The sequence below is a fragment of the Amblyomma mixtum genome, chromosome 7 (genome assembly GCF_055824585.1).
Source record: "Amblyomma mixtum isolate Tamu chromosome 7, ASM5582458v1, whole genome shotgun sequence".
In the NCBI taxonomy this organism is placed as follows: domain Eukaryota; kingdom Metazoa; phylum Arthropoda; class Arachnida; order Ixodida; family Ixodidae; genus Amblyomma; species Amblyomma mixtum.
This window is the reverse complement of record NC_143018.1, coordinates 91,589,841-91,612,939: the sequence shown is the minus strand read 5'-3', so window position 1 is coordinate 91,612,939 and position 23,099 is coordinate 91,589,841. Positions and strand designations below refer to the sequence as shown.

Genomic DNA, 23,099 nt, shown 5'->3' with positions numbered 1-23,099 from the left:
CCTGAATAATGAAGCAGCTTTTCCTCATCAAAGGACCCCTACCAGCCAATGGCATCAGCGGCCAATTCTCATGATCCCCAAAAACGAAGCGGCTTTCCCCCTTCAAAGGACCCGTTCTAGCCAATGGCATCGGCCAATTCTCATGACCCCTAGAACGAAGCGGCTTTTCCCCATCAAAGGACCCCCCTCCAGCCAATGGAGTGTGCCAATTCTCATGACCCCAAGAATAAAGTGACTTTTCCACATCAAAGGACCCCTTCCAGCTAATGGCATCGGCCAATTCTCATGACCCCTAGAATGAAGCAGCTTTTCCCCATCAAAAGACCCCTTCCTGCCAATGGCATCGGCGGCCAATTCTCATGACCGCCAGAACCACATGGCTTTTCCCCATCAAAGGACCCCTTCCAGCCAATGGCATCGGCTCATACTCACAACCCCTAAACGGAAGCGGCTTTTCCCCATTAAAAGACCCCTTCCAGCTAATGGCATCGCCCAATTCTCATGACCGCTAGAACCACGTGACTTTTCCCCATCAAAGGACCCCTTCCAGCCAATGGCATCGGCTCATACTCACAACCCCTAAACGGAAGCGGCTTTTCCCCATCAAAAGACCCCTTCCAGCTAATGGCATCGGCCAATTCTCATGACCCCTAGAACGAAGCGGCTTTTCCCCATCAAAAGACCTCTTCCAGCTAATGGCATCGGCCAATTCTCATGAACCCTAGAATGAAGAGGCTTTTCCCCATCAAAAGACCCCTTCCAGCCAATGGCATCGGCCAATTCTCATGACCCCTAGAACGAAGTGGCTTTTCCCCATCAAAAGACCCCTTCCAGCCAATGGCATCGGCCAATTCTCATGATCCCTAGAACGAAGCGGCTTTTCCCCATCAAAAGACCCCTTCCAGCTAATGGCATCGGCCAATTCTCATGACACCTAGAACGAAGCCGCTTTTCCCCATCAAAAGACCCCTTCCAGCTAATGGCATCGGCCAATTCTCATGACCCCTAGAACGAAGCGGCTTTTCCCCATCAAAAGACCTCTTCCAGCTAATGGCATCGGCCAATTCTCATGAACCCTAGAATGAAGAGGCTTTTCCCCATCAAAAGACCCCTTCCAGCCAATGGCATCGGCCAATTCTCATGACCCCTAGAACGAATTGGCTTTTCCCCATCAAAAGACCCCTTCCAGCCAATGGCATCGGCCAATTCTCATGAACCCTAGAATGAAGAGGCTTTTCCCCATCAAAAGACCCCTTCCAGCCAATGGCATCGGCCAATTCTCATGACCCCTAGAACGAAGCGGCTTTTCCCCATCAAAAGACCCCTTCCAGCTAATGGCATCGGCCAATTCTCATGACACCTAGAACGAAGCCGCTTTTCCCCATCAAAAGACCCCTTCCAGCTAATGGCATCGGCCAATTCTCATGACCCCAAGAACGAAGTGGCTTTTCCCCATCAAAGGACCCCTTCCAGCTAATGGCATCGGCCAATTCTCATGACACCTAGAACGAAGAGGCTTTTCCCCATCAAAAGACCCCTTCCAGCCAATGGCATCGGCCAATTCTCATGACCCCTAGAACGAAGTGGCTTTTCCCCATCAAAAGACCGCTTCCAGCCAATGGCATCAGCCAATTCTCATGACCCCTAGAACTAAGCGGCTTTTCCCCATCAAAAGACCTCTTCCAGCTAATGGCATCGGCCAATTCTCATGAACCTTAGAATGAAGAGGCTTTTCCCCATCAAAAGACCCCTTCCAGCCAATGGCATCGGCCAATTCTCATGACCCCTAGAACGAAGTGGCTTTTCCCCATCAAAAGACCCCTTCCAGCCAATGGCATCGGCCAATTCTCATGAACCCTAGAATGAAGAGGCTTTTCCCCATCAAAAGACCCCTTCCAGCCAATGGCATCGGCCAATTCTCATGACCCCTAGAACGAAACGACTTTTTCCCATCAAAAGACCCCTTCCAGCTAATTGCATCGGCCAATTCTCATGACACCTAGAACGAAGCCGCTTTTCCCCATCAAAAGAACCCTTCCAGCTAATGGCGTAGGCCGATTCTCATGACCTGAATAATGAAGCAGCTTTTCCTCATCAAAGGACCCCTACCAGCCAATGGCATCAGCGGCCAATTCTCATGATCCCCAAAAACGAAGCGGCTTTCCCCCTTCAAAGGACCCGTTTTAGCCAATGGCATCGGCCAATTCTCATGACCCCTAGAACGAAGCGGCTTTTCCCCATCAAAGGACCCCCCTCCAGCCAATGGAGTGTGCCAATTCTCATGACCCCAAGAATAAAGTGACTTTTCCACATCAAAGGACCCCTTCCAGCTAATGGCATCGGCCAATTCTCATGAACCCTAGAATGAAGAGGCTTTTCCCCATCAAAAGACCCCTTCCAGCCAATGGCATCGGCCAATTCTCATGACCCCTAGAACGAAGTGGCTTTTCCCCATCAAAAGACCCCTTCCAGCCAATGGCATCGGCCAATTCTCATGACCCCTAGAACGAAGCGGCTTTTCCCCATCAAAAGACCTCTTCCAGCTAATGGCATCGGCTAATTCTCATGAACCCTAGAATGAAGAGGCTTTTCCCCATCAAAAGACCCCTTCCAGCCAATGGCATCGGCCAATTCTCATGACCCCTAGAACGAATTGGCTTTTCCCCATCAAAAGACCCCTTCCAGCCAATGGCATCGGCCAATTCTCATGAACCCTAGAATGAAGAGGCTTTTCCCCATCAAAAGACCCCTTCCAGCCAATGGCATCGGCCAATTCTCATGACCCCTAGAACGAAGCGGCTTTTCCCCATCAAAAGACCCCTTCCGGCCCATGGCATTGGCTGATTCTGATGGCCCCAAGAACGAAGCGCTTTTCCCCATCAAAGGGCCCCCCTCCAGCCAATGGCGTCGGCCGATTCTCATGACCCTGCTAGCGTGACAATGCAGAAAGCGCCCTGACAATCCTGGAAGGGACTATCCCTGACTATGGAGGCAGGGAACTATCCCCTTTCGTCTGCCACTCTGCTCATTGACACGCTAGCAGGGTCATGAGAATCGACCGACGCCATTGGCTGGAAGAGGTCTTTTGACAAAGCTGCTGCATTCTCGAGTTTTATCCAAGTGTAATGGTGCATCTCCTGTGCACTTTGTTCAAAATATATAGATCATGGATCATCTCAACTCAAGGAACATGTATATTTGTACTTTTCAGCCTAAAACCTCATCAAGCGAAAAAAATTTTATTAGAGCAATGTTTCCTGGAACTCATGAATGCATCGGTAAAAGGAAAAAGAAACCTCACGTCTCATCGGAAAAAACACAAGCACTGAATACCAGAAAATGAACTGTCAAAGCTCGTACCATGCAGTCTCTTATTTTCTAGAGCCCATTTCATTGCCACTTTTTTCTTTATAAGTGCACAAATGTAAGACAGCACACAACAACAGAATGTCCTAAACCAAAAGAGAAATTTACTCTAGTCGGATACAACATGAGACTGCAGTAAGCTCCGCCCCCTTATCAAAACTTTTTATTCACATATGTGATTGATTAGCGGAGTAATACAGGCTGCCATGTAGCCGCACAAACTACGCGAGATTAGAAGCAGTGAAATTCAGGTACAAGGCCCAGTGCTGTCGCAATGTCGCCAGGAAATGGTGACCTGGCGGCCTACAAACTTTCCTTGCTCTGAGCCTATTCTCTGCTTAGAACTTATTTTAATTGTCGTGATAAATGCTGCTGCATTGTTTTTGTAAATATACTTGACATATATTAGTTTTTGCACACAGGCACACCATCGCGCTGACTCATTTTATCAGTGCATATAAACAACAATGAAATGTTGCAAGTACAGGGCACGTGTATATGCCTGCAGTGTGTAAAGGCAGTGTGACATTTTGGGGCTCAGCTCGTAACTGTCATGGTTTTGTCGCATCTATTAACTCAAATAATACATGCATACACACATTCCAGTGTAAGCTGATTTATGGTGTATGGTTTATAGGGGTTTAACGTCCCAAAGCGACTTGGGCTATGAGAGACGCCGTAGTGAAGGGCTCCGGAAATTACAACCACCTGGGGTTCTTTAGCATGCACTGACATCACACAGTACACGGGCCTCTAGAATTCTGCCTCTATCGAAATTCAACCGCAGTAGCCAGGATCAAACCCGCGTCTTTTGGGTGAGCAGCCGAGTGCCCTAACCAATGAGCCACCGCGGTGGATACATACCATACGAGTATAAGCATCATACCAGTACAAGTATATGCATCTATCCTCTCATCTAACAGTGCTTTGAGGGCTTCCCTTATATGTTTATTACTCAGTAATGTCACCAGAACTTCGAGACTCCGGAACTAGCCCCACTCGATAAGGTTCTTGCATTAAACGTTGCTATGTTCAGTAGTGACAGCTGATCCGGATCATGAGAGGGAAATAACTAGAGGAATAAGAATGGGGTGGAGCGCGTATGGCAGGTTCTCTTAGATCATGAATGGCAGTTTACCGATATCTCTCAAGAGAAAAGTATACAACAGCTGTATTTTGCCGGTACTCACCTATGGGGCAGAAACATGGAGGCTAACAAAGAGGGTTCAGCTTAAGTTAAGAACAACGCAGCGAGCTATGGAAAGGAAAATGATAGGTGTAACGTTAAGAGATCGGAAGCGGGCGGAGTGGGCGAGAGAAGAAACGCGGGTTAATGACATCCTAGTCGAAATCAAGAGGAAGAAGTGGGCTTGGGCAGCACATGTAATGCGAAGCAAGGTAACCGCTGGTCCCTAAGGGTAACGGAGTGGATTCCAAGAGAAGGCAAGCGTAGCAGGGGGCACCCGAAACTTAGGTGGGAGGATGAGATTAACAGATTTGTGGGAATACGGTGGCTGCGACTGGCCAGGGACAGGGTTAATTGAAGAGACATGGGAGAGGCCTTTGCCCTGCAGTGGGCGTAGTCAGGCTGATGATGATGATAATGACGATGATGAAGTAAAGGTGAGGGAGGGCCGCATAATTTTTCAAAATCAGAGTGAGGGTGAGGGAGGGCCATGGATTCAAAAGTGAGGGTGAGGGAGGAAAATAAAAGTTAGGGCTCTTGCAATCCTCTGCTCAAAATATGCGGCAAACACAAGCATGCAACTAGAAAAAGCAAGTATGTTGAATTAAAGGAAGAGGTTGCTTTTCCATGGAATTTTTCTCATTGTTAACAATGCAACGACAGCGAACGCAGAAAGACATCCATGCCTTGCAGTTCAATATGTGAATAAGGCCAGGAACCGTTTGTTTAGAACAACCTTGATTTTAACTTCACTGCGGTTGCTGTGCAGATTTTAAGTAAAGCAGAAATTTGGGCAAGTTGGTATGTATTCATTTTTGAAACAGCGCAACAAAGACGGGACGAGGAAACTAAGGGGTAAAGACAAACAGGCGCTGACTAACAACTTGGTTTATTGAAAAAAACACACAAATATATAGACAGAGTTAGGAAAGATTAATCGCCACCATAGTCAACTCATGCCACATGTGAAGCCAGATACCCAATCTCCCCTTCGGAAAGGGCGACCGATGGGCAACTAATGCACGTTGCGCCTTTCTCACGTATAAGAAAAGCTTCAATCACTTCTCGCGTCATCTTATCACAATGGCGGAACACGATATTGGTGTTTTTATAGTCGGGGGTACATTTGCATTTCTTGCAACGGAATGCACCTTTAGCGAGAGGGTCTCCTTCAGATTTTCTTTTTTCGTAATCTTTTTCGTGTTGACATTTGCACTTTCTGCAGTGGACCGCCACGTGTGACAGGGGGTCTTTTTTTCTGGTGTTCTCATGTTCCATGAGTCGCTTGTTGATGCATCTTCCTGTTTGGCCAATATATGTGGCGCCACACGAGAAGGGAATTTTGTATACTACCCCTACCTCGCAAGGTACATAAGGGGAAACATGGCGCACCTGACAAGCCCTTTTGTTTCCCTCCTGCCTCTGCCTTACCTGTTTGCACATCCTGCCTAATTTCTTCGGGGCAGAAAACACGACGTCAACGCCATATCTGCCTGCCTGCCTGCCTGCCATATCTGCCTGAAGCCTGCAGAGAAGGTGGCTTGTTTTAAGGAACATCATTCGTTTGGCTCCTGAGGACATGCGCCTGAGGTGCACTGTAGAATCTGTTACCGTGCTGAACAGAACCCATGGTATGCAACGAAACAGCGGGAATATGAAGAAGACGGTTGACTTCCTGGCTGAAAGTGGGCTCGCGTTGATGACGGCCGATAAGGAGGGTTGCTTCGTGGTCCTTCCGGCAGGCACCTATGCGGATAAAGCTTCAGAAGCCCTGGGGAGAAACTTCAAGGAAGTTGACTTCAGTGGTTCTAGGTGAAATGGCGGGCGGTCGAACTTTTGAGACACCACAATTTGAGCAAGCTGGCGGACGCAGCGAATAAGTCGGCAGGGCTGAAGCTCGAAGTTTTTTTCACCATTAAGACGCACAAGCCGGACCACCCTTTCCGTTCCATTGTCTCCGAACGAGGGACCTGGCAGCATGTGGTTTCAGGATTTCTTCAAAGGCAACTGGAAGCGCTGGCCCTGCTGGACCCATTCGTGATTCCCAATTCGGATGTGCTGGTGGGACACCTTAAGCTGGATAACCCTGGGATCTGCACGTTTTTCAGCGTTCACGTAGTGGACCTTTATTATTCATTGCCACACGGAGAGCTCATGAGGGCCGTAAAAATGTGCATCACACAGGACAATGACGAAAGTGCATTCATCGAAAAATGTGGTGTGTCTATTGATAGTTTTTTAGAAATCTTGTCCTTCTACCTGTCGGCAACAGTTGTTGAGTGGGAGGGCAAGTCATTTGTGCAAGCATCTGGGGTATGCATTGGTTCCAGGGTTGCACCTGTATTGGCTAACATTTTTTTGAGTTTTGTGGACAGGGCGATTGAGCAAGCTTCGAAAGAGTTAGGGGTGCGTATTTTTCGTTATGTTGACGACTATTTGGTGTTTACCCCGCCAGGCAGCCTGCCCAGAATGTTAGTCGATGTTCTTAAGGTGTTTAATGAGTACGGGCGTGGACTAAAATTTACAACAGAGGTACCCACGAACAAGGAACTGCAGTTTCTAGATTTGGTTTTGTTTTCCCGAGACAAGCACGTGTGTTGGTGTTATCGGCCAAGATCGGCTAAGCCCTTGTTAAACTTCAGGTCTGGTCATTCCAAGCTTATAAAAGAAGGCATTATTTTGTCTTGCCTGCAATCTTCACTCAAGAAGTCCTGCCATGAAATGATTGGGGAGAGCATTGCAGCCCAATCAAACAGATTATGCGCGAATGGCTATCCGGCTCACCTTATTTCCAGGGCAGCGGAGAAATTGCTTAGGCAGGTAAAGTATGGGGCTCGGCCGAGTGCTAAAAATGAAAATAAAAATAAAAGGCCGGCAGTGGTTCCATATGCGCACAGCATGTCCCATGGGCTCAAGAAAGTGGCAGGCAGATATGGCATTGACGTCGTGTTTTCTGCCCCGAAGAAATTAGGCAGGATGTGCAAACAGGTAAGGCAGAGGCAGGAGGGAAACAAAAGGGCTTGTCAGGTGTGCCATGTTTCCCCTTATGTACCTTGCGAGGTAGGGGTAGTATACAAAATTCCCTTCTCGTGTGGCGCCACATATATTGGCCAAACAGGAAGATGCATCAACAAGCGACTCATGGAACATGAGAACACCAGAAAAAAAGACCCCCTGTCACACGTGGCGGTCCACTGCAGAAAGTGCAAATGTCAACACGAAAAAGATTACGAAAAAAGAAAATCTGAAGGAGACCCTCTCGCTAAAGGTGCATTCCGTTGCAAGAAATGCAAATGTACCCCCGACTATAAAAACACCAATATCGTGTTCCGCCATTGTGATAAGATGACGCGAGAAGTGATTGAAGCTTTTCTTATACGTGAGAAAGGCGCAACGTGCATTAGTTGCCCATCGGTTGCCCTTTCCGAAGGGGAGATTGGGTATCTGGCTTCACATGTGGCATGAGTTGACTATGGTGGCGATTAATCTTTCCTAACTCTGTCTATATATTTGTGTGTTTTTTTCAATAAACCCAGTTGTTAGTCAGCGCCTGTTTGTCTTTACCCCTTAGTTTCCTCGTCCCGTCTTTGTTGCGCTGTTTCAAAAATGAGTGCAGATTTTAAGTGGACATTAATAATAGAAGAAGAAACCACTAGCCTCCCAAAGCAAACATTGTCCATGACCAAGGCCCTTGAAATATGCTACATTTTTGTTCTCTTCCCGGCATGTATGGGAAATAACAACTGAGACTTTATGTACAGTCTTTGTCAAAAATATACAGCCCAAGGGGTTTGCTTTCAAGACGTGTAGCGGGGCTCTTAAGCACATATGGTAGTCCTAAGCTTGGGATGGTTGAGGACGCAAGTTCCTCCAGCCTTTGTGTGATTAGGGTCCCCGACTATGAAAGAGGAGCCACACTGCAGGGCTCAGAAGCAGACTCCTTGGGCTGTATACTTTTGACAAAGACTGCACATACTGCTTTCAGCAGAAGCTATAGAGTCTTATCGAGAAGAATGTATCAATAGTGAACCACTCATGCACTCGACCTCCTCAAATTAGTACAGATCCTAAATTATTAGTTATCACCAATTTGTAACCCATTCCAGTACCTCTACATAAAACCGGAACTAGCGTCATGAAATCAATGGCATTGCCATGCCGCCATACAGTCCCCGCACTACCCTGATCCTCGAATTTCTCTCGTGGTGCACATGGCTGCGGAGTTCTCCAATAGAGGTCAAACTAGCCTCGATATAACCGGCCACCAACCTTAATTTGTGTCCCAAGCAATACTTGGCGCTATCATTAAAGCGCACCATTACAATAACCCCAGACACACCAACTTGTAATAGAAAAAATGGTTGCATACAAGGTGATTGAACACAGTCTAGGGAGGATGATGGCTATATGTTGAACTGAAGAAATAAAAATGAAAACTCTCGACTGCAAGGACAATAAAAACGCACTGACCATTGGAGGACATGCCAGTAGCATAACACATGAAAACTAGCAAACGAAAAATACTTCAGGCAGGCAACGTCAAAATCAACACAAATGAAATGAAATTGAAAGAAATGAAATGAAAAGATTTATTTGAGCAGAGCAGTTACAGCATCTGCTGCAGGGGCAGAGGCTAAAAGCTATGGTGCCTGACGAGGCCTCTGACCCCCTGCAGTCGACGGAAGTGCAATACAATTTGCGCATAACAAGAAGGTAAGTCAGAAAATTAAAACAAGTGGGGATAAATTATGCAAATATAATCACAACATTAAGACAGTATACAGAATGATATAAACATGTACTATAATATGCAAGGATATTATAGAGAGATTTTGTTCAGTATGCAATCATTGGAGGACACTTATAACAAAAATAAAGTGAAAAATCATGGTACAATAGATGGATATATCCTGTATATGCATGTCAAAAGTACTCGTCACTCCCCGTACAAAACAACTGTGCAAATCTACTTGTGCAAAAAAAAATCTACTACAGAGTTGCCTTCTTGTGAGATCGCAGATGGTAACGCAGGCTCGCCTTCTGCGCAAAAGCCAGGGGACATAGACGGCATTGGTACGGCTTCTTGCCTGTGTGGATGTGGAGGTGTTCCCTCAGGAGTCCGCTCTGTGTGAAGCGCTTGCCAGAGTGATCGCAGTGGTACGGCTTCTCGCCTGTGGGGACGCGGACATGGTCCACCAGGATGGTCTTCTGTGTGAAGCTCTTGCCACAAATAATACACTGGTATGGCTTCTCGCCCGTATGGATACGGATGTGCCTCACAAGGTTGTCTGAAGTAGTGAATGCCTTGCTGCAATGGCTGCACTGGAAAGGACGCTCTCCAGTGTGGCTTCTCTGGTGTCTCTTGAGAAGATGGTTATGCACTGTAGCATAGCCACACTGGGGGCACAAAAAGCGCTTTCCGCATCCTTGCAAAGTGTGTTGTGGAGACGAGGTGCAGCCACTCTTAGCTGTGGCCAAACCTGCGCAAAGAAACAATGCATGGATTTCTTTATACATAAAGGGTATGCCTCAATGCACTGATAACAGCTAGTGTATATCTCAAGGATAGTTAATGAATGGTGAGGATGCTCAAACTCAAGCTGATCAGAGCTTGTCATGATCGAAGAAACCAAGCCTTGATTAAGACCATGCAGGCCTAAAATAAAAGCTGTTCTCTTTTAGACTAGGCCCATATTTCATATCACGAGGACAGCAAATCATAGTACATGACTCAAAAAACACCGTTGCTTCTGTAGCTGAGCAGAGCAGAGCATAAACTACAAACATTTCATGCCCTCGCAGGACTTTCACAGCGTAAAGCACGACTTGCTGCAAAAAGAGAAGCATACATTTAGTACTTCCTTGTTCACAGGCACTGACTGACCCATAGCACCAGGTTGCATCACAGGCACACAATTTTTTAGCATCATTTCCCCTTCCCTTTTTTAGCACAACAAAGAATATGCAAAGCACGACTGAAACTTCAGCAGCTACTGTCATTCATGCACTCTGTGACGCAGCTATTCGAGCCATGTCAACACCGTACATGAAAAACAACAAACAGAAAAGGTGTGAGACATAAATTAAAGTGAGAACTATAACAAAGCAGAAATATGAGACCTTGCAGATACGGAATAGTTTTAGCAGTCATAGCAACTGAAAAAATGCATCGATGCCAACCATGTCAGCGACAAGGGTATTTCTATATCGTTACTCTTACATAAGGTTTCATGCACAATAATAAGGTATAACTGCAGGGGAAGCGAAAGTGGTTAGTGAGGATGGAGTCTGAAAAGTGACTACTCAGTCAGGAGTGCCGCGCCTTGAATATGCTTCCGTCGCATTTTGCTAAGCAAGTTTTGCAAAATTTCAGTGCATTTGCCACACAGCCCGGCAGGAAGTATTTGGTCCTTTGTGTGGTCACTCTTGCCATTAGCTGACCCAATGTCTTCCAGTTGGATGCTGCAAGAGTCCTCCATTGAATGAAAAGGCCACTTCAGCACTGTGCATGCTGGAGAGGTCAGCAGCCAACTTTAATAGATGCATATTTTTAAGGCGTTGGTCCCAGATGAGCAGTCACCGTCCCAACTCTATTCTTCCAGATAATTTCGGGTTCTTCTTCCCCTGTGTGAATCCTGTTTTTCAGCCTCCGCAATATCCACAGCGGTGTGCTAAACTTAGGTTTCCGACCATACTTTATTTTTCCACAGTAAATTAACACAAACATTACTTCCAACACTCTTTATGGTATCTAATCTCTATGGTTGCACAATATTACTGCGTGCAATGTAGGAACGCCAACAACCAAGAGAACACGCCATCACTAAAAGCTGCGACTGTAAGACTTATTCTGAAATTTGCGCAAAAAAGCTGCACAACCACTCAGGTGCTGTAAATCTGGGATTTTGCATGAAGCAAAGGCTCACAGATACAAATAACACAAAACTGCCCATCAATTATCATGAAGGAAGAAATAAAATGTAAAATGGCGAAGCAAAAACTCTTCAAAGACGCATAAAGAAAAATCTGTCAGCAAGTGCAGCAGCTTCATTTTCACCACCAAAGTACAAGCAGCAGATGATAGGAAACATTGAAGCACTCCCTCATTCCCATGAGATGGAATGTAGAGAGCGCAGTGTACAATAATAATGACAAGGCAGCAACCATCATGAATTTCCAACAAAATACCTACAAATAAATACAATGTGTCATTTCAAATACAAGGATCACCTATCCAATTTATAAAACAGCCAAAAGAAATGTGCCAGAGGCACATTTTCTGCAAAAATTGTTGTATGCTACAGAAAACAAAGATGAATCTTTCTCCCATCTGATTTTAGAAATGGAACCATTTTAAATGAAGCAAGCATTCCAAGAACATACTGTGCACAGTCTGCCCAATTTTTCAGAAATGGTTTGTTAACTATTCTTTCTCTTACAAGCAAACAAGAGACAAAAAAGATGCTGCTTCAGAACTTTGAAACCAAAACAAAACATTAATACGCTGCAAACACATCTAATAGTGTTGTTCTCATTTCAGGTGCAGAATAGCAAATCACTTTGAAGCGCTTGCCACAGTGATCGCTGTGGTACGGCTTATCGCCTGTGTGGATGCGAACATGCTCTGTCAGGTTGCTCTTGACTGAGAAGCTCTTGCCACAGTGATTGCACTGGTGTGGCTTCTCACCCGTATGGATACGGATGTGCCACACAAGGTGGTCTGAAGTAGTGAATGCCTTGCTGCAATGGCTGCACTGGTAAGGACGCTCTCCAGTGTGGGTTCGCTGATGTCTCTTGAAGTGAGTGACATACGCTGTAGCATAGCCACAATCAGGGCACAGAAAGCACGTACCGCATCGTTCCGTATTTTGTTGCGGAGACGAGGTGCAGCTACTCTTAGCTGTGGCCAAACCTGCGCAAAGAAACAATGCATGGATCTCCTTAGATATGAAGGGTATGCCTCAATGCATTGATTACAGCTGGCCTACGTCTCTAGGTTAGTTAACAAATGGTGAGGATGCTCAAACTCAAGCTGATCAGATCTTGTCATGATCGAAGAAACCAAGCCTTCATGAAGACCATGCAGGCCTAAAATAAAAGCTGTTCTCTTTTAGACTAGGCACATATTTCATATCACGAGGGCAGCCGATCACAATTGCATGACTCAAAAAACACTGTTGCTTTTGCAGCTGAGCTGAGCAGAGCATAAATTACAAACATTAAATGCCATCGCTTGACTTTCACAGTGTAAAGCACGACTTGCTACAAAAAGAGAAGCACAAATTTAGTACTTCCTAGTTCACAGGCACTGACAGGTTGCGTCGGAGGCATACAATTTTTTAGCACCATTTCCCCTTGCCTTTTTTAGCACAACAAACAAGAACCTGCAGAAAACAATTGAACTCTCAGCTGCTGCTGTCATTCATGCACTCTGTAACGCAGCTATTCGAGCCATGTCAACACCGTATACATGAAAAACAACAAACAGAAAAGGTGTGAGGCATAAATTAAAGTGAGAACTATAACAAATTAGAAATGTGGGACCTTGAAGATATGGAATAGTTTTAGCAGTCATAGCAACTGAAAAAATGCATCGATGCCAACCATCTCAGTGACAAGGGTATTTCTATATCGTTACTCTTACATAAGGTTTCATACACAATAATATGGTATAACTGCAGAGGAAGCGAAAGTGATTGGTGAGGATGGAGTCTGAAAAGTGACGACTCAGTCAGGAGTGCCGCGCCTTGAATATGCTTCCGTCGCATTTTGCAAAGCAAGTTTTGCAAAATTTCAGTGCATTTGCCACACAGCCCGGCATGAAGTATTTGGGTTTTTGTGTGGTCACTCCTGCAAATCACTGACCCAATGGCTTCCAGTTGGATGCTGTAAGAGTATGTCCATTGAATGAAAAAAGGCCACTTCAGCACTGTGTGTGTTGGAGAGGTCAGCAGAAGCCAACAGCCACAGAAACCAAGGGGCACAGGGGATTTTTTTTTTAATAACTTATTTATTTTGTGGTGCTGATCAATTTAGAATATTACTGAATATGTTATCGCTTAAAGGTAATTGATTAGAAAAGCAGAAGAAAAAACAACCACATGCCGCCGGTGGGATCCGAACCCTCCGAATTACACGTCCGGTGCTCTACCTCTTGTAAACATAAATACCCCCGAAAGCTGAAGATTTAGCAGCCGTCGCCGTAGCTCAGAGGTAGAGCACCGGACGCGTAATTCGGAGGTCGTGGGTTCGGATCCCACCGGCGGCATGTGGTTGTTTTTTCTTCAGCTTTTCTAATCAATTACCTTTAAGCGATAACATATTCAGTAATATTCTAAATTTATCAGCACCACAAAATAAATAAGTTATTAAAAAAAAAAATCCCCTGTGCCCCTTGGTTTCTGTCGCTGTTGGCTTCTGTCATATTTATAATGAGCCCCTCATACCCCTTCCTATATATATATATATATATACATATATAAGGCGTTGGTCCCAGATGAGCAGTCACCGTCCCAACTCTATTCTTCCAGATCACTTCGGGTTCGTCTTCCACTGTGCGAATCTTGTTTTTCAGCCTCTGCAATATCCACAGCAGAGTGCTCCACATTACAAAGAAAGGTGGCAGTGCTAAACTTAGGTTTCCAACCATACTTTATTTTTCCACAGTAAATTAACACAAACATTACTTCCAACACTCTTTATGGTATCTAATCTCTATGGTTGCACAACATTACTGCGTGCAATGTAGGAAAGCCAACAACCAAGAGAACACGCCATCACTACAAGCTGCGACTGTAAGACTTATTCTGAAATTTCCGCAAAAAAGCTGCACAACCACTCAGGTGCTGTAAATGTAGGATTTTGCATGAAGAAAAGGCTCACAGATGCAAATAACACAAAACTGCTCATCAATTATCACCAAGGAAGAAATAAAATGCTAAATGGCTAAGCAAAAACTCTTCAAAGACGCATAAACAAAAATCTGTCAGCAAGTGCTGCAGCTTTATTTTCACCAGCAAAGTACAAGCAGCAGATGATAGGAAACATTGAAGCATTCCCTCACTCCCATGAGATGGAATGTAGAGAGTGCAGTGTACAATTAATAATGACAAGGCAGCGACCATCATGAATTTCCACCAAAACACCTACATATAAATACAATGTGTCATTTCAAGAAAAGGATCACATATACAATTTATATAACAGTCAAAAGAAATGTGCCAGAGCCACATTTTCTGCAAAAATTGTTGTATGCTACAGAAAACAAAGATGAATCTTTCTCCCATCTGATTTTAGAAATGGAACCATTTTAAATGAAGCAAGCATTCCAAGAACATACTGTGCACAGTCTGCCCAATTTTTCAGAAATGGTTTGTGAACTATTCTTTTTCTTACAAGCAAACAAGACACAAAAAAGATGCTGCTTCAGAAATTTGAAACCAAAACAAAACATTAATACGCTGCAAACACATCTAATAGTGTTGTTCTCATTTCAGGTGCAGAATAACAAATCACTTTGGAGTCAGTTACGTTAAGATTTTGTTACCGCTCATACTTTCCTAGAAATATTGCAACTCGTATCAGATAGTGTCAGCATGACTAATGACTATATATTCTTCTGGATCATTTCAATCAAAACATCAGGACGAAATTGGCAGACTCTTGCATCGCACAATGGCTCACAATAACTTCTCCAGTAAATTCTCGCACAACACCCTGTAACATATTTTAATAGCAAATGCCTTGAGATGAATAAACTGCGCACCAACAAAACTTCAGACACAGCCTCCGCGAAAACTTACTTGCTAAAAAAAAAAAAATACTAAACATTTGCCCTCTTGTGAGATTGCACGTGGTGACGTAGGCTCCTTTTGTGCGCAAAGACCTCTGGGCATAGATGGCATCGGAATGGCTTCTCGCCTGTGTGGACGCGGAGGTGTTCCCTCAGGGGTCCGCTCTGTGTGAAGCGCTTGCCGCAGTGATGGCAGTGGTACGGCTTCTCGCCTGTGTGGATGCGAACATGCTCTGTCAGGTTGCTCTTGTCTGAGAAGCTCTTGCCACAGTGATTACACTGGTATGGCTTCTCGCCCGTATGGATACGGATGTGCCTCACAAGGCAGTCTGAAGTAGTGAACGCCTTGCTGCAATGGCTGCACTGGTAAGGACGCTCTCCAGTGTGGGTTCTTTGATGCCTCTTGAAGTGAGTGACATACGCTGTAGCATAGCCACAATCAGGGCACAGAAAGCACGTTCCGCATCGTTCCGTATTTTGTTGCGGAGACGAGGTGCAGCTACTCTTAGCTGTGGCCAAACCTGCGCAAAGAAACAATGCATGGATCTCCTTAGATATGAAGGGTATGCCTCAATGCATTGATTACAGCTGGCCTACGTCTCTAGGTTAGTTGACAAATGCTGAGGTTGCTCAAACTCAGGCTGATCAGTGCGTGTCATGACCTAAGAACCAAGCCATGCTTCGACCATGCAGACCTAGAATAAAAGCTGTTCTCTTTTAGACTAGGCACATATTTCATATCACGAGGACAGCCAATCACAAGTACATGACTCAAGAAACACTGTTGCTTTTGCAGCTGAGCTCAGCAGAGCAGAAACGACAAACATTACAGCCCATTGAATGACTTTATCTGTGTATGTCACGACTTGTTACAAAGAGAAAAGAACACATTTATTACTTGCTAGCTCACAGGCATAAACCTGCTCACAGTGCAAGGTTGCAGGGCAGCACTTCCCCTGAATTACATCATAACAAACAAGAATCCGCAGAACACAACTGAACTCTCAGCTGCTGCTGTTGTTCATGCACTCTGTGACGCAGCTTTTCCAGCCATGTCAACACCATACATGAAAAAAAAAAAAGGTGCGAGGCATAAATTAAATGAAAATTCCTTCAAGTAAAGTGAAAACTATAACAAAGCAGAAATGTGAGACCTTGCAGATATGGAATAGTTTTAACGGTCATAGCAACTGAATACATGCATAGATGCCAACCACGTCAGTAACAAGGGTATTACTATATTATTATAGTTACATGAGGTTTCATACACAATAATACATAACAGCAGGGGTTTCAGTGGCAGAGTTTCATGTTCCGAACGAATACCTAAAGTAACGAAAAGTCACGGCATACACGAAGATACTAAACAGTGCAAGCCACACAGCAATTGACAAGGGCCTTTAGAGAAATCTAGTTTAGTTTAGTTTGGTTTATTGGGGTTTAACGTCCCAAAGCAACTCAGGCTATGAGAGACGCCGTAGTGAAGGGCTCCGGAAATTTCGACCACCTGGGGTTCTTTAACGTGCACTGACATCGCACAGTACACGGGCCTCAAGAATTTCGCCTCCATCGAAATTCGGCCGCCGCGGCCGGGATCGAACCCGCGGCTTTCGGGTCAGCAGCCGAGTGCCGTAACTACTGAGCCACCGCGGCGGGTTTAGAGAGATCAGACACGATGATAACAACTATTATCTACAGTATAAGACGCCTAGCACAGCAAATAAAAAAAACACATGAGAAGAGCAGGAACTGAACACCACTATTTCACTGTCAGCAATCTAAAACCAATGCAATATTCGTTAAAATAAACACACCTTCTCCCGCCTTTTGCAACAGATTTAAAACCCAAAAACCTGCTTATTTAGCCACCTGGGACGAATATGTGAGCATCCATGTTGTGCAAGCTTGATAAGCGCTTGGGAGGCCCTGAGCACATTGATGTGTATGCTGTATAAACTCCATCAGGTGCCAAACCATCTGCTGCCAGCATCATTTCCACAAAACATCATTTCAAGCATGCTACCTTTGTGAGTAGATTTACACCTAAGAGGGCATACTTCCTGGCTGGGAAAAGTAGAACTTTGATGAGACCAGCTAAGTCGTCATAAAATTATCATCAAAATAAATGACGTTGTAATCTGGTATCGCATTTCAAAAACAAGAAGTTGTGTTTATCATGGTTCTAAATACAATTGTGAATAATCATTGTTGCGTAATATAACAAAATGCGCTTGGGTACTTTTTTCCTTGCGCATTCCGTAGATTACAAAAAACAGCAAGCACGTGCAGAAACATCATACAATGACAACTTCAAACTACGATCAAGCATAACACAAGCTTTTAGATGCATTTATAGAATCTCCATTGTGGCCTCCAATCTGTGTTAGAATCATGAAATAATGAATGCTGTTGCTGTTTGAAACAATGTTAATTATTATATAACACCACAGTCACTAGTTCCAGGGCCATGACTACCAGGTGTTATCTAATCTAGTCTGCACTTAAGCTAAAAATGCAATGCCCCCACCAGGCCAATCATGTCTTGCCTGAGCATTAAAAATTCATCTTGTGCATCCAGATAAGTAGAGCACGCGGAATCAGGACATTGAATCTAGATTATCAGAGCACTCAAGTACCCCCCTTGTATTCACCATGATTGACCGACTAGCCCAACAACGTACGCTTTTTTTTCACTCAAGAAACAACTGCTTAAGCAAATTTTCCAGGTATCTCATAAAAAAGTACAAACTATCGTTAACAATATTAACCTCTTGTACAGGTGCAACGCAGGATAAAAAAAGTGCAAGACTGCACTGGTGCTTTGCCCAACAGCCTGGCAGACAGCCACACAGTCTTGACTCAATCATGAGCACCACAACTCACATCATCTAAATAAAATCCAGAGCGATCATGATGACACTGTTGGACAAGTGCCCCTACAAATATGAAATGGGCAGGCCAACAGCCATGTACGAATAGTGCATTGCTGGACCATGAGACGATGCAATTACGCAGTCAAACATGCTCTAATGCATTCCACAATTCTGAGTCCCCTGATGTTACCTGTTAACCTGAACTCACTGGTCATCTCGTTACACAATCTGTCTTTGGCATATACAAACACCTCCATGACAATGTGTGAAGTTGCATTTCAGCGAAGCTCAGGAATACTTTAAGGTGCAGTTCGAATGTTGCAAGGACACTAGAACCAAGATATGCCTGCATAGGGACCTCTGTGAACAAGGAAGTAAAAGTATGTATGCGCTTGTTCAAGAGAAAACAAGCACAATTTTGTGGCAACTGCCTGCAAACATGCAGGGTATGTTACAGTGAATGCTCACACAGCCTTTGATACAATATGTTGCAGTATGGCCAGAAGGCAGGCAACAATGTCTTGGTAACTGCTGCACAACTGACTTGCATGTAATCACAGATGTCAGAAGGGGCTTTTCACCTGAAAAACAAACAGAATGATAAGAAAAAATGCATCAACTCTAAACAGAGCTCCTCAACATCTTTTTTCGAAATGGTGTTTGTTTAGGCTTTTGCAACACACACACAAGAGTGTGTGAGAAGCCTAGGCTGCTTGGTACAATTAGAGAATACAGGTGCAAAAAAAAAAGGAATTTAGATTCGCTTTGATTCAGGAAAGGCACTCGAAACACAGGCAAGAATAACAAATGTTATGCATGGCGCAAGAAAGCCAGAAAACCACTGAAAAAGAATGCATATCAACCACCTTCCCACAGCAAATTAATATAAATATATGTATCACAAAGAGAGGCAGCTTTCATAGTGCCTATCATTAAACATGATTAAGACTGCGCACTGCTCGCATATGGAAAACAGCCTTTCACTTTGCTCTGTATACTATGAAGAGCTACAAAAGTATTGAAGAATGAGAGATCACTGGCTTCCTAAATCTAACGTCATCTACGATGCAGGTAATCAAAAATGGTTACGTCATCTTGCTGTTATTGCCAACCAGGTGTAATAAGAAGTCTTAAATCCTGCTCTCATTGCTTTGAGAAGAAATCAATGATTCCAAGCAAAGGAACTGTCTCCGCGTTCAAATATTAACGTAACTGAGTTCTGAAAACAGTGACATTTACTGCAGAAGTGCTACCTGGAAAGTCTCCCATCAGTTATCAAACAGCTTTGTTTCAAGCTGGCTCAATAAAGTGGGCCATTTGAGGCAAGTCGCAGTACGAGTACACTGAGTGGCTTCTCCCCAGCAAAGCAATACACATCACATGAGTAAGTATGAGAATTGTGCTCTGAAGATCTTAATGCAACCTCATCTATGTACACACCAATAAAACAGCTACTCCAAACTGTCTTTTAAATTAAAAACAACTGCAGATGCACAAAATTACAGCATGCAAGTGAGACAACACAGAACCAAATGAGCTGGTGAACACAAAGTGCTGAGGCTGCAAGTATTTGGTGGAGGCTTGCGCAATAAAGCTGCGAACTCAATGTCACTGAGAAGCTAGTCAGAGGACAAATTGTGTGATGAAATGAAAATAACTCCCATTATAGTCATTAAGAGAGATTCAGTAAAACTACAGCTTCATTGTAATTAAAGAGAAACGCGAACACAACAACAGACATTGAAGTAATCATTCGCTGTACTGAAGGCATCAAGGAAAGCAAGGCAACCAGGATAGGCACAGCCAAGATAAACATTGCATTCCGTTAAACTATTCAACAAATACGGTATAGGTGAGTAACAATAGCTTGGCTGGAAATTATTCAAAAACTGCCGGAGAGGAGACTTGAACTCTGTCGGAAATATGAGATGGGCTTTCAACCTGAAAAAAGACAAAAAGAAAATAAATCACCTTTTCCCATGACTTCACTGCATCCCTTCTTGTGCATTTTTTTTTCACACTTCATGGCACAAAAGAAAGACGCTTTATTTCCTTTTTGTTTCTAATTATGCAGCACGTTGTAAATCTGAAGAGTTACCAAGGTTTGCCAATTCTTCTATGCTCCTTGTGTTTGGTTATGCAATATTTGTTTTGCAAATTTAGCCAATTTTCGAGTGAATGTTGTCTTTGCAGAGAGCATAGATTCGTGAGGCCTTCAACAAGTACTGGATTGATCCTCTATTTTCGAATGTTTGAACTAGTGTCAGAACACTTTATAAGACTATGGGGTTATTTCCTCACTTTCTTGCTGTGGCATTATGCATTTGTACGGAGCATTTTCATCTTACTGGTAAATGGGTCAATTGGTTTTTGGAGAAAGTAAACGGCCCAGTATTTGTCTGGCATATCTCTGTGGACACCTGAACCGCGCTGTAAGGAAAGGGAGGAAGGTGGGAGCGAAAGAAGAAAGAGAGAAAGAGGAGCTGTAGTGGAGGTCTCTGGAATAATTTCGACCACCTGTAGATCTTTAGCGTGCTTACGCAAAATGCGAAAGGCAATGTTAAAGATCCCCAGGTGGTAGAAATTACTCTGGCACCTCTATCTCTCTTTCTTCATTCACCAACACCTTCCTCCCTTCCCTTGCGGCGCGGTTCAGGTGTCCACCGAGATATGCCAGACATATACTGCGCCATTTCCTTTCCCCAAAAAAACAATTTACCAATTTACCAGTAAGACGAGATTGTTCAGTACAAATGCATAATGCCAGAGCAAGAAAGTAAGGAGATAACCCCATAGCCGTATCAATTGTTCTGACACTACTTCAAACATACAAAAATAGAGGATCAATCTAGGACTTGTTGAAAGCCTCAGAAACCTGTGTTCTCTACAAAGACTACATTCACTTGAAAATTGCCTAAATTTGCAAAACAAATATTGCATAACCAAACACAAGGAGCACAGAAGGGATGGTCAACCTTGATGACCCTTCAGATTCACAATGAGCTGCATAATTAAAAAAAAAAGAAAATAAAGTATCTTCTCCCACTCGCAAAAGCTGTGGACAAGCTACTGCAAACGACTTGCTCTCATTAGTCGTGCTTATGCATGCTACACGAGATGAGTAACAAACAGAAGCATGACACATGAAGACTATAAACATGTCAGAAAATACCAGGAAAGCTCTATGAGGAAATATATAGCTGCAGAGTGCAGAAATCATGATGACAATGACAATGAACCACCAAGGCAGCCATTTATGACAATGAGGCTTAGATGCTTATGTGCCACTAAACCAACATGATGCAACACATTTATTGAAATGAATGTGGCTACAAAACAAACAAGATCAAAAAGGACAACAAATGCAGGCCCACTCCAAGGAATCTCCTGCACTGTAAACTCTGAAGAGAAATCTCCATCATTATCAAAAGCTAGAAAAAGCTTAACTGTCCTGTATTCTGTGCCTCAAAAGGCAACCTAATGTTCTAAGCATGCTCGTACATATGGCCCATCAGAAATACAAGTACGCAGCCCAGCTACCTGTCGCAGTCCAATACATAGCTGTATTACTACCCTTGGCATAAAAGGGTGACAGCTGAACTGCGTTACTCTGACCACACACCGGATGCTGAGATCACCAGACACACCCCTTTATTGACTCTGGCTTCCAGCCTATAACTGGCCACTGAAGATGTATCGGAGTTGTTCTGAAGCACTGCAAATTTTTATCCTTGGCATCTTCATGTGAGCTCCAATGCCTGAAGAAGAAAAAAAAAAGGAGCGCAACGACAGGACCAGCTGACCTTAATCGCTCTAAGGGTGATGTAGGTTTGTTAACTGAAGGAAGGAGATTCTAGCTATGACTATTAGAACCATTAGCTTGGTTAATGTCTAGCATAACTGTATGGAACCTCTTTTAGATGCATGTTTTGACAGGGATGCTTTTTACACAATAGCAAACATCAAGACCCTTTTTGAACTGAGTCAGCATTAAGATGTAGCCCATGCTTAGTGGCATGAAGCGTTACCAACACCGTTCTTTCTACCACCTCCCTCAAAGGGGCATGGTGAACAAATTAAAGTTAGCCTCCATCAACAAATAACCGCACTGTAACGAGGAGAGCACTACTTTCACAGGAAATAAAGCCTTTATAAGAAAGGAAAGGAGGTGTCAGCATCAATGGATCATTGCGGAAGTAAACTATGATGCACCGCCAGAAATGTTTGGGTGCAGATTTGAAACCCTAAGCTACACTGCCATGTACTTCAAGACAGCGGTAGAAGAGTGCTTTTCACGCAGGCTTCGCAAGTTTTAATTGGGTGGAGGGGTAAATTTTTAGCGCATTTTTTCCAGCAATCAGTGCATCTTTCGGTGCCAGAAAACCATCAACACAGGAAGAAGGCATTTTACAAGGACACTTTACAAGGAACAAAAATAGAATGGAGCTGCCCTCAGTGCCTGATTGACAGGTCATGCTCTGCCAGAGCAAAGTTTGAATGCGCTACGAAGCAGGTGACCACACTAACAACAGCTTGCCTATTTTTCAAACCACTCTTATTGGCCACTGCAAGGACCTTCTTTTATTTTAAAATTTTGAATTTTTTTATTTTGCTTTCATGTTTGGCACAAGGCTAATGTGAGTTGGCGACACCCAGAGGTTGTTTTAGGCGAGCGCATGGTAGCTTTCCATGGCGTGAATGACGGCAGAGTTTGTTTACGTCATCCACCTTTTCTTCGTTCATGCCACCTACATGACGTCATGGAAAATTCCACCGCCACTGCTGCTCCGTGCCACACACACACAATGGTCACCTCTATCCACCAGGTAACACGGCACTTGTCATGGCTGTCGTTTCTCACGAAAAATTCCTGGGTTCGAAT

General features: G+C 44.1%; 1 protein-coding gene across 1 annotated transcript; it reads right to left on the bottom strand.

Moving 5' to 3' along the window:
- Positions 1-9,541: 9,541 nt before the first annotated feature.
- LOC149336828 (uncharacterized) lies at positions 9,542-18,432 on the bottom strand. The gene is made up of 5 exons (XM_089554246.1): positions 18,426-18,432; positions 15,387-15,865; positions 14,027-14,129; positions 12,172-12,464; positions 9,542-9,904 (listed from the first exon to the last, which is right to left on the bottom strand). The coding sequence occupies exons 1-5, from the start codon at positions 18,430-18,432 to the stop codon at positions 9,542-9,544; spliced, it is 1,245 nt and encodes a 414-aa protein (XP_089410372.1).
- Positions 18,433-23,099: the final 4,667 nt, after the last annotated feature.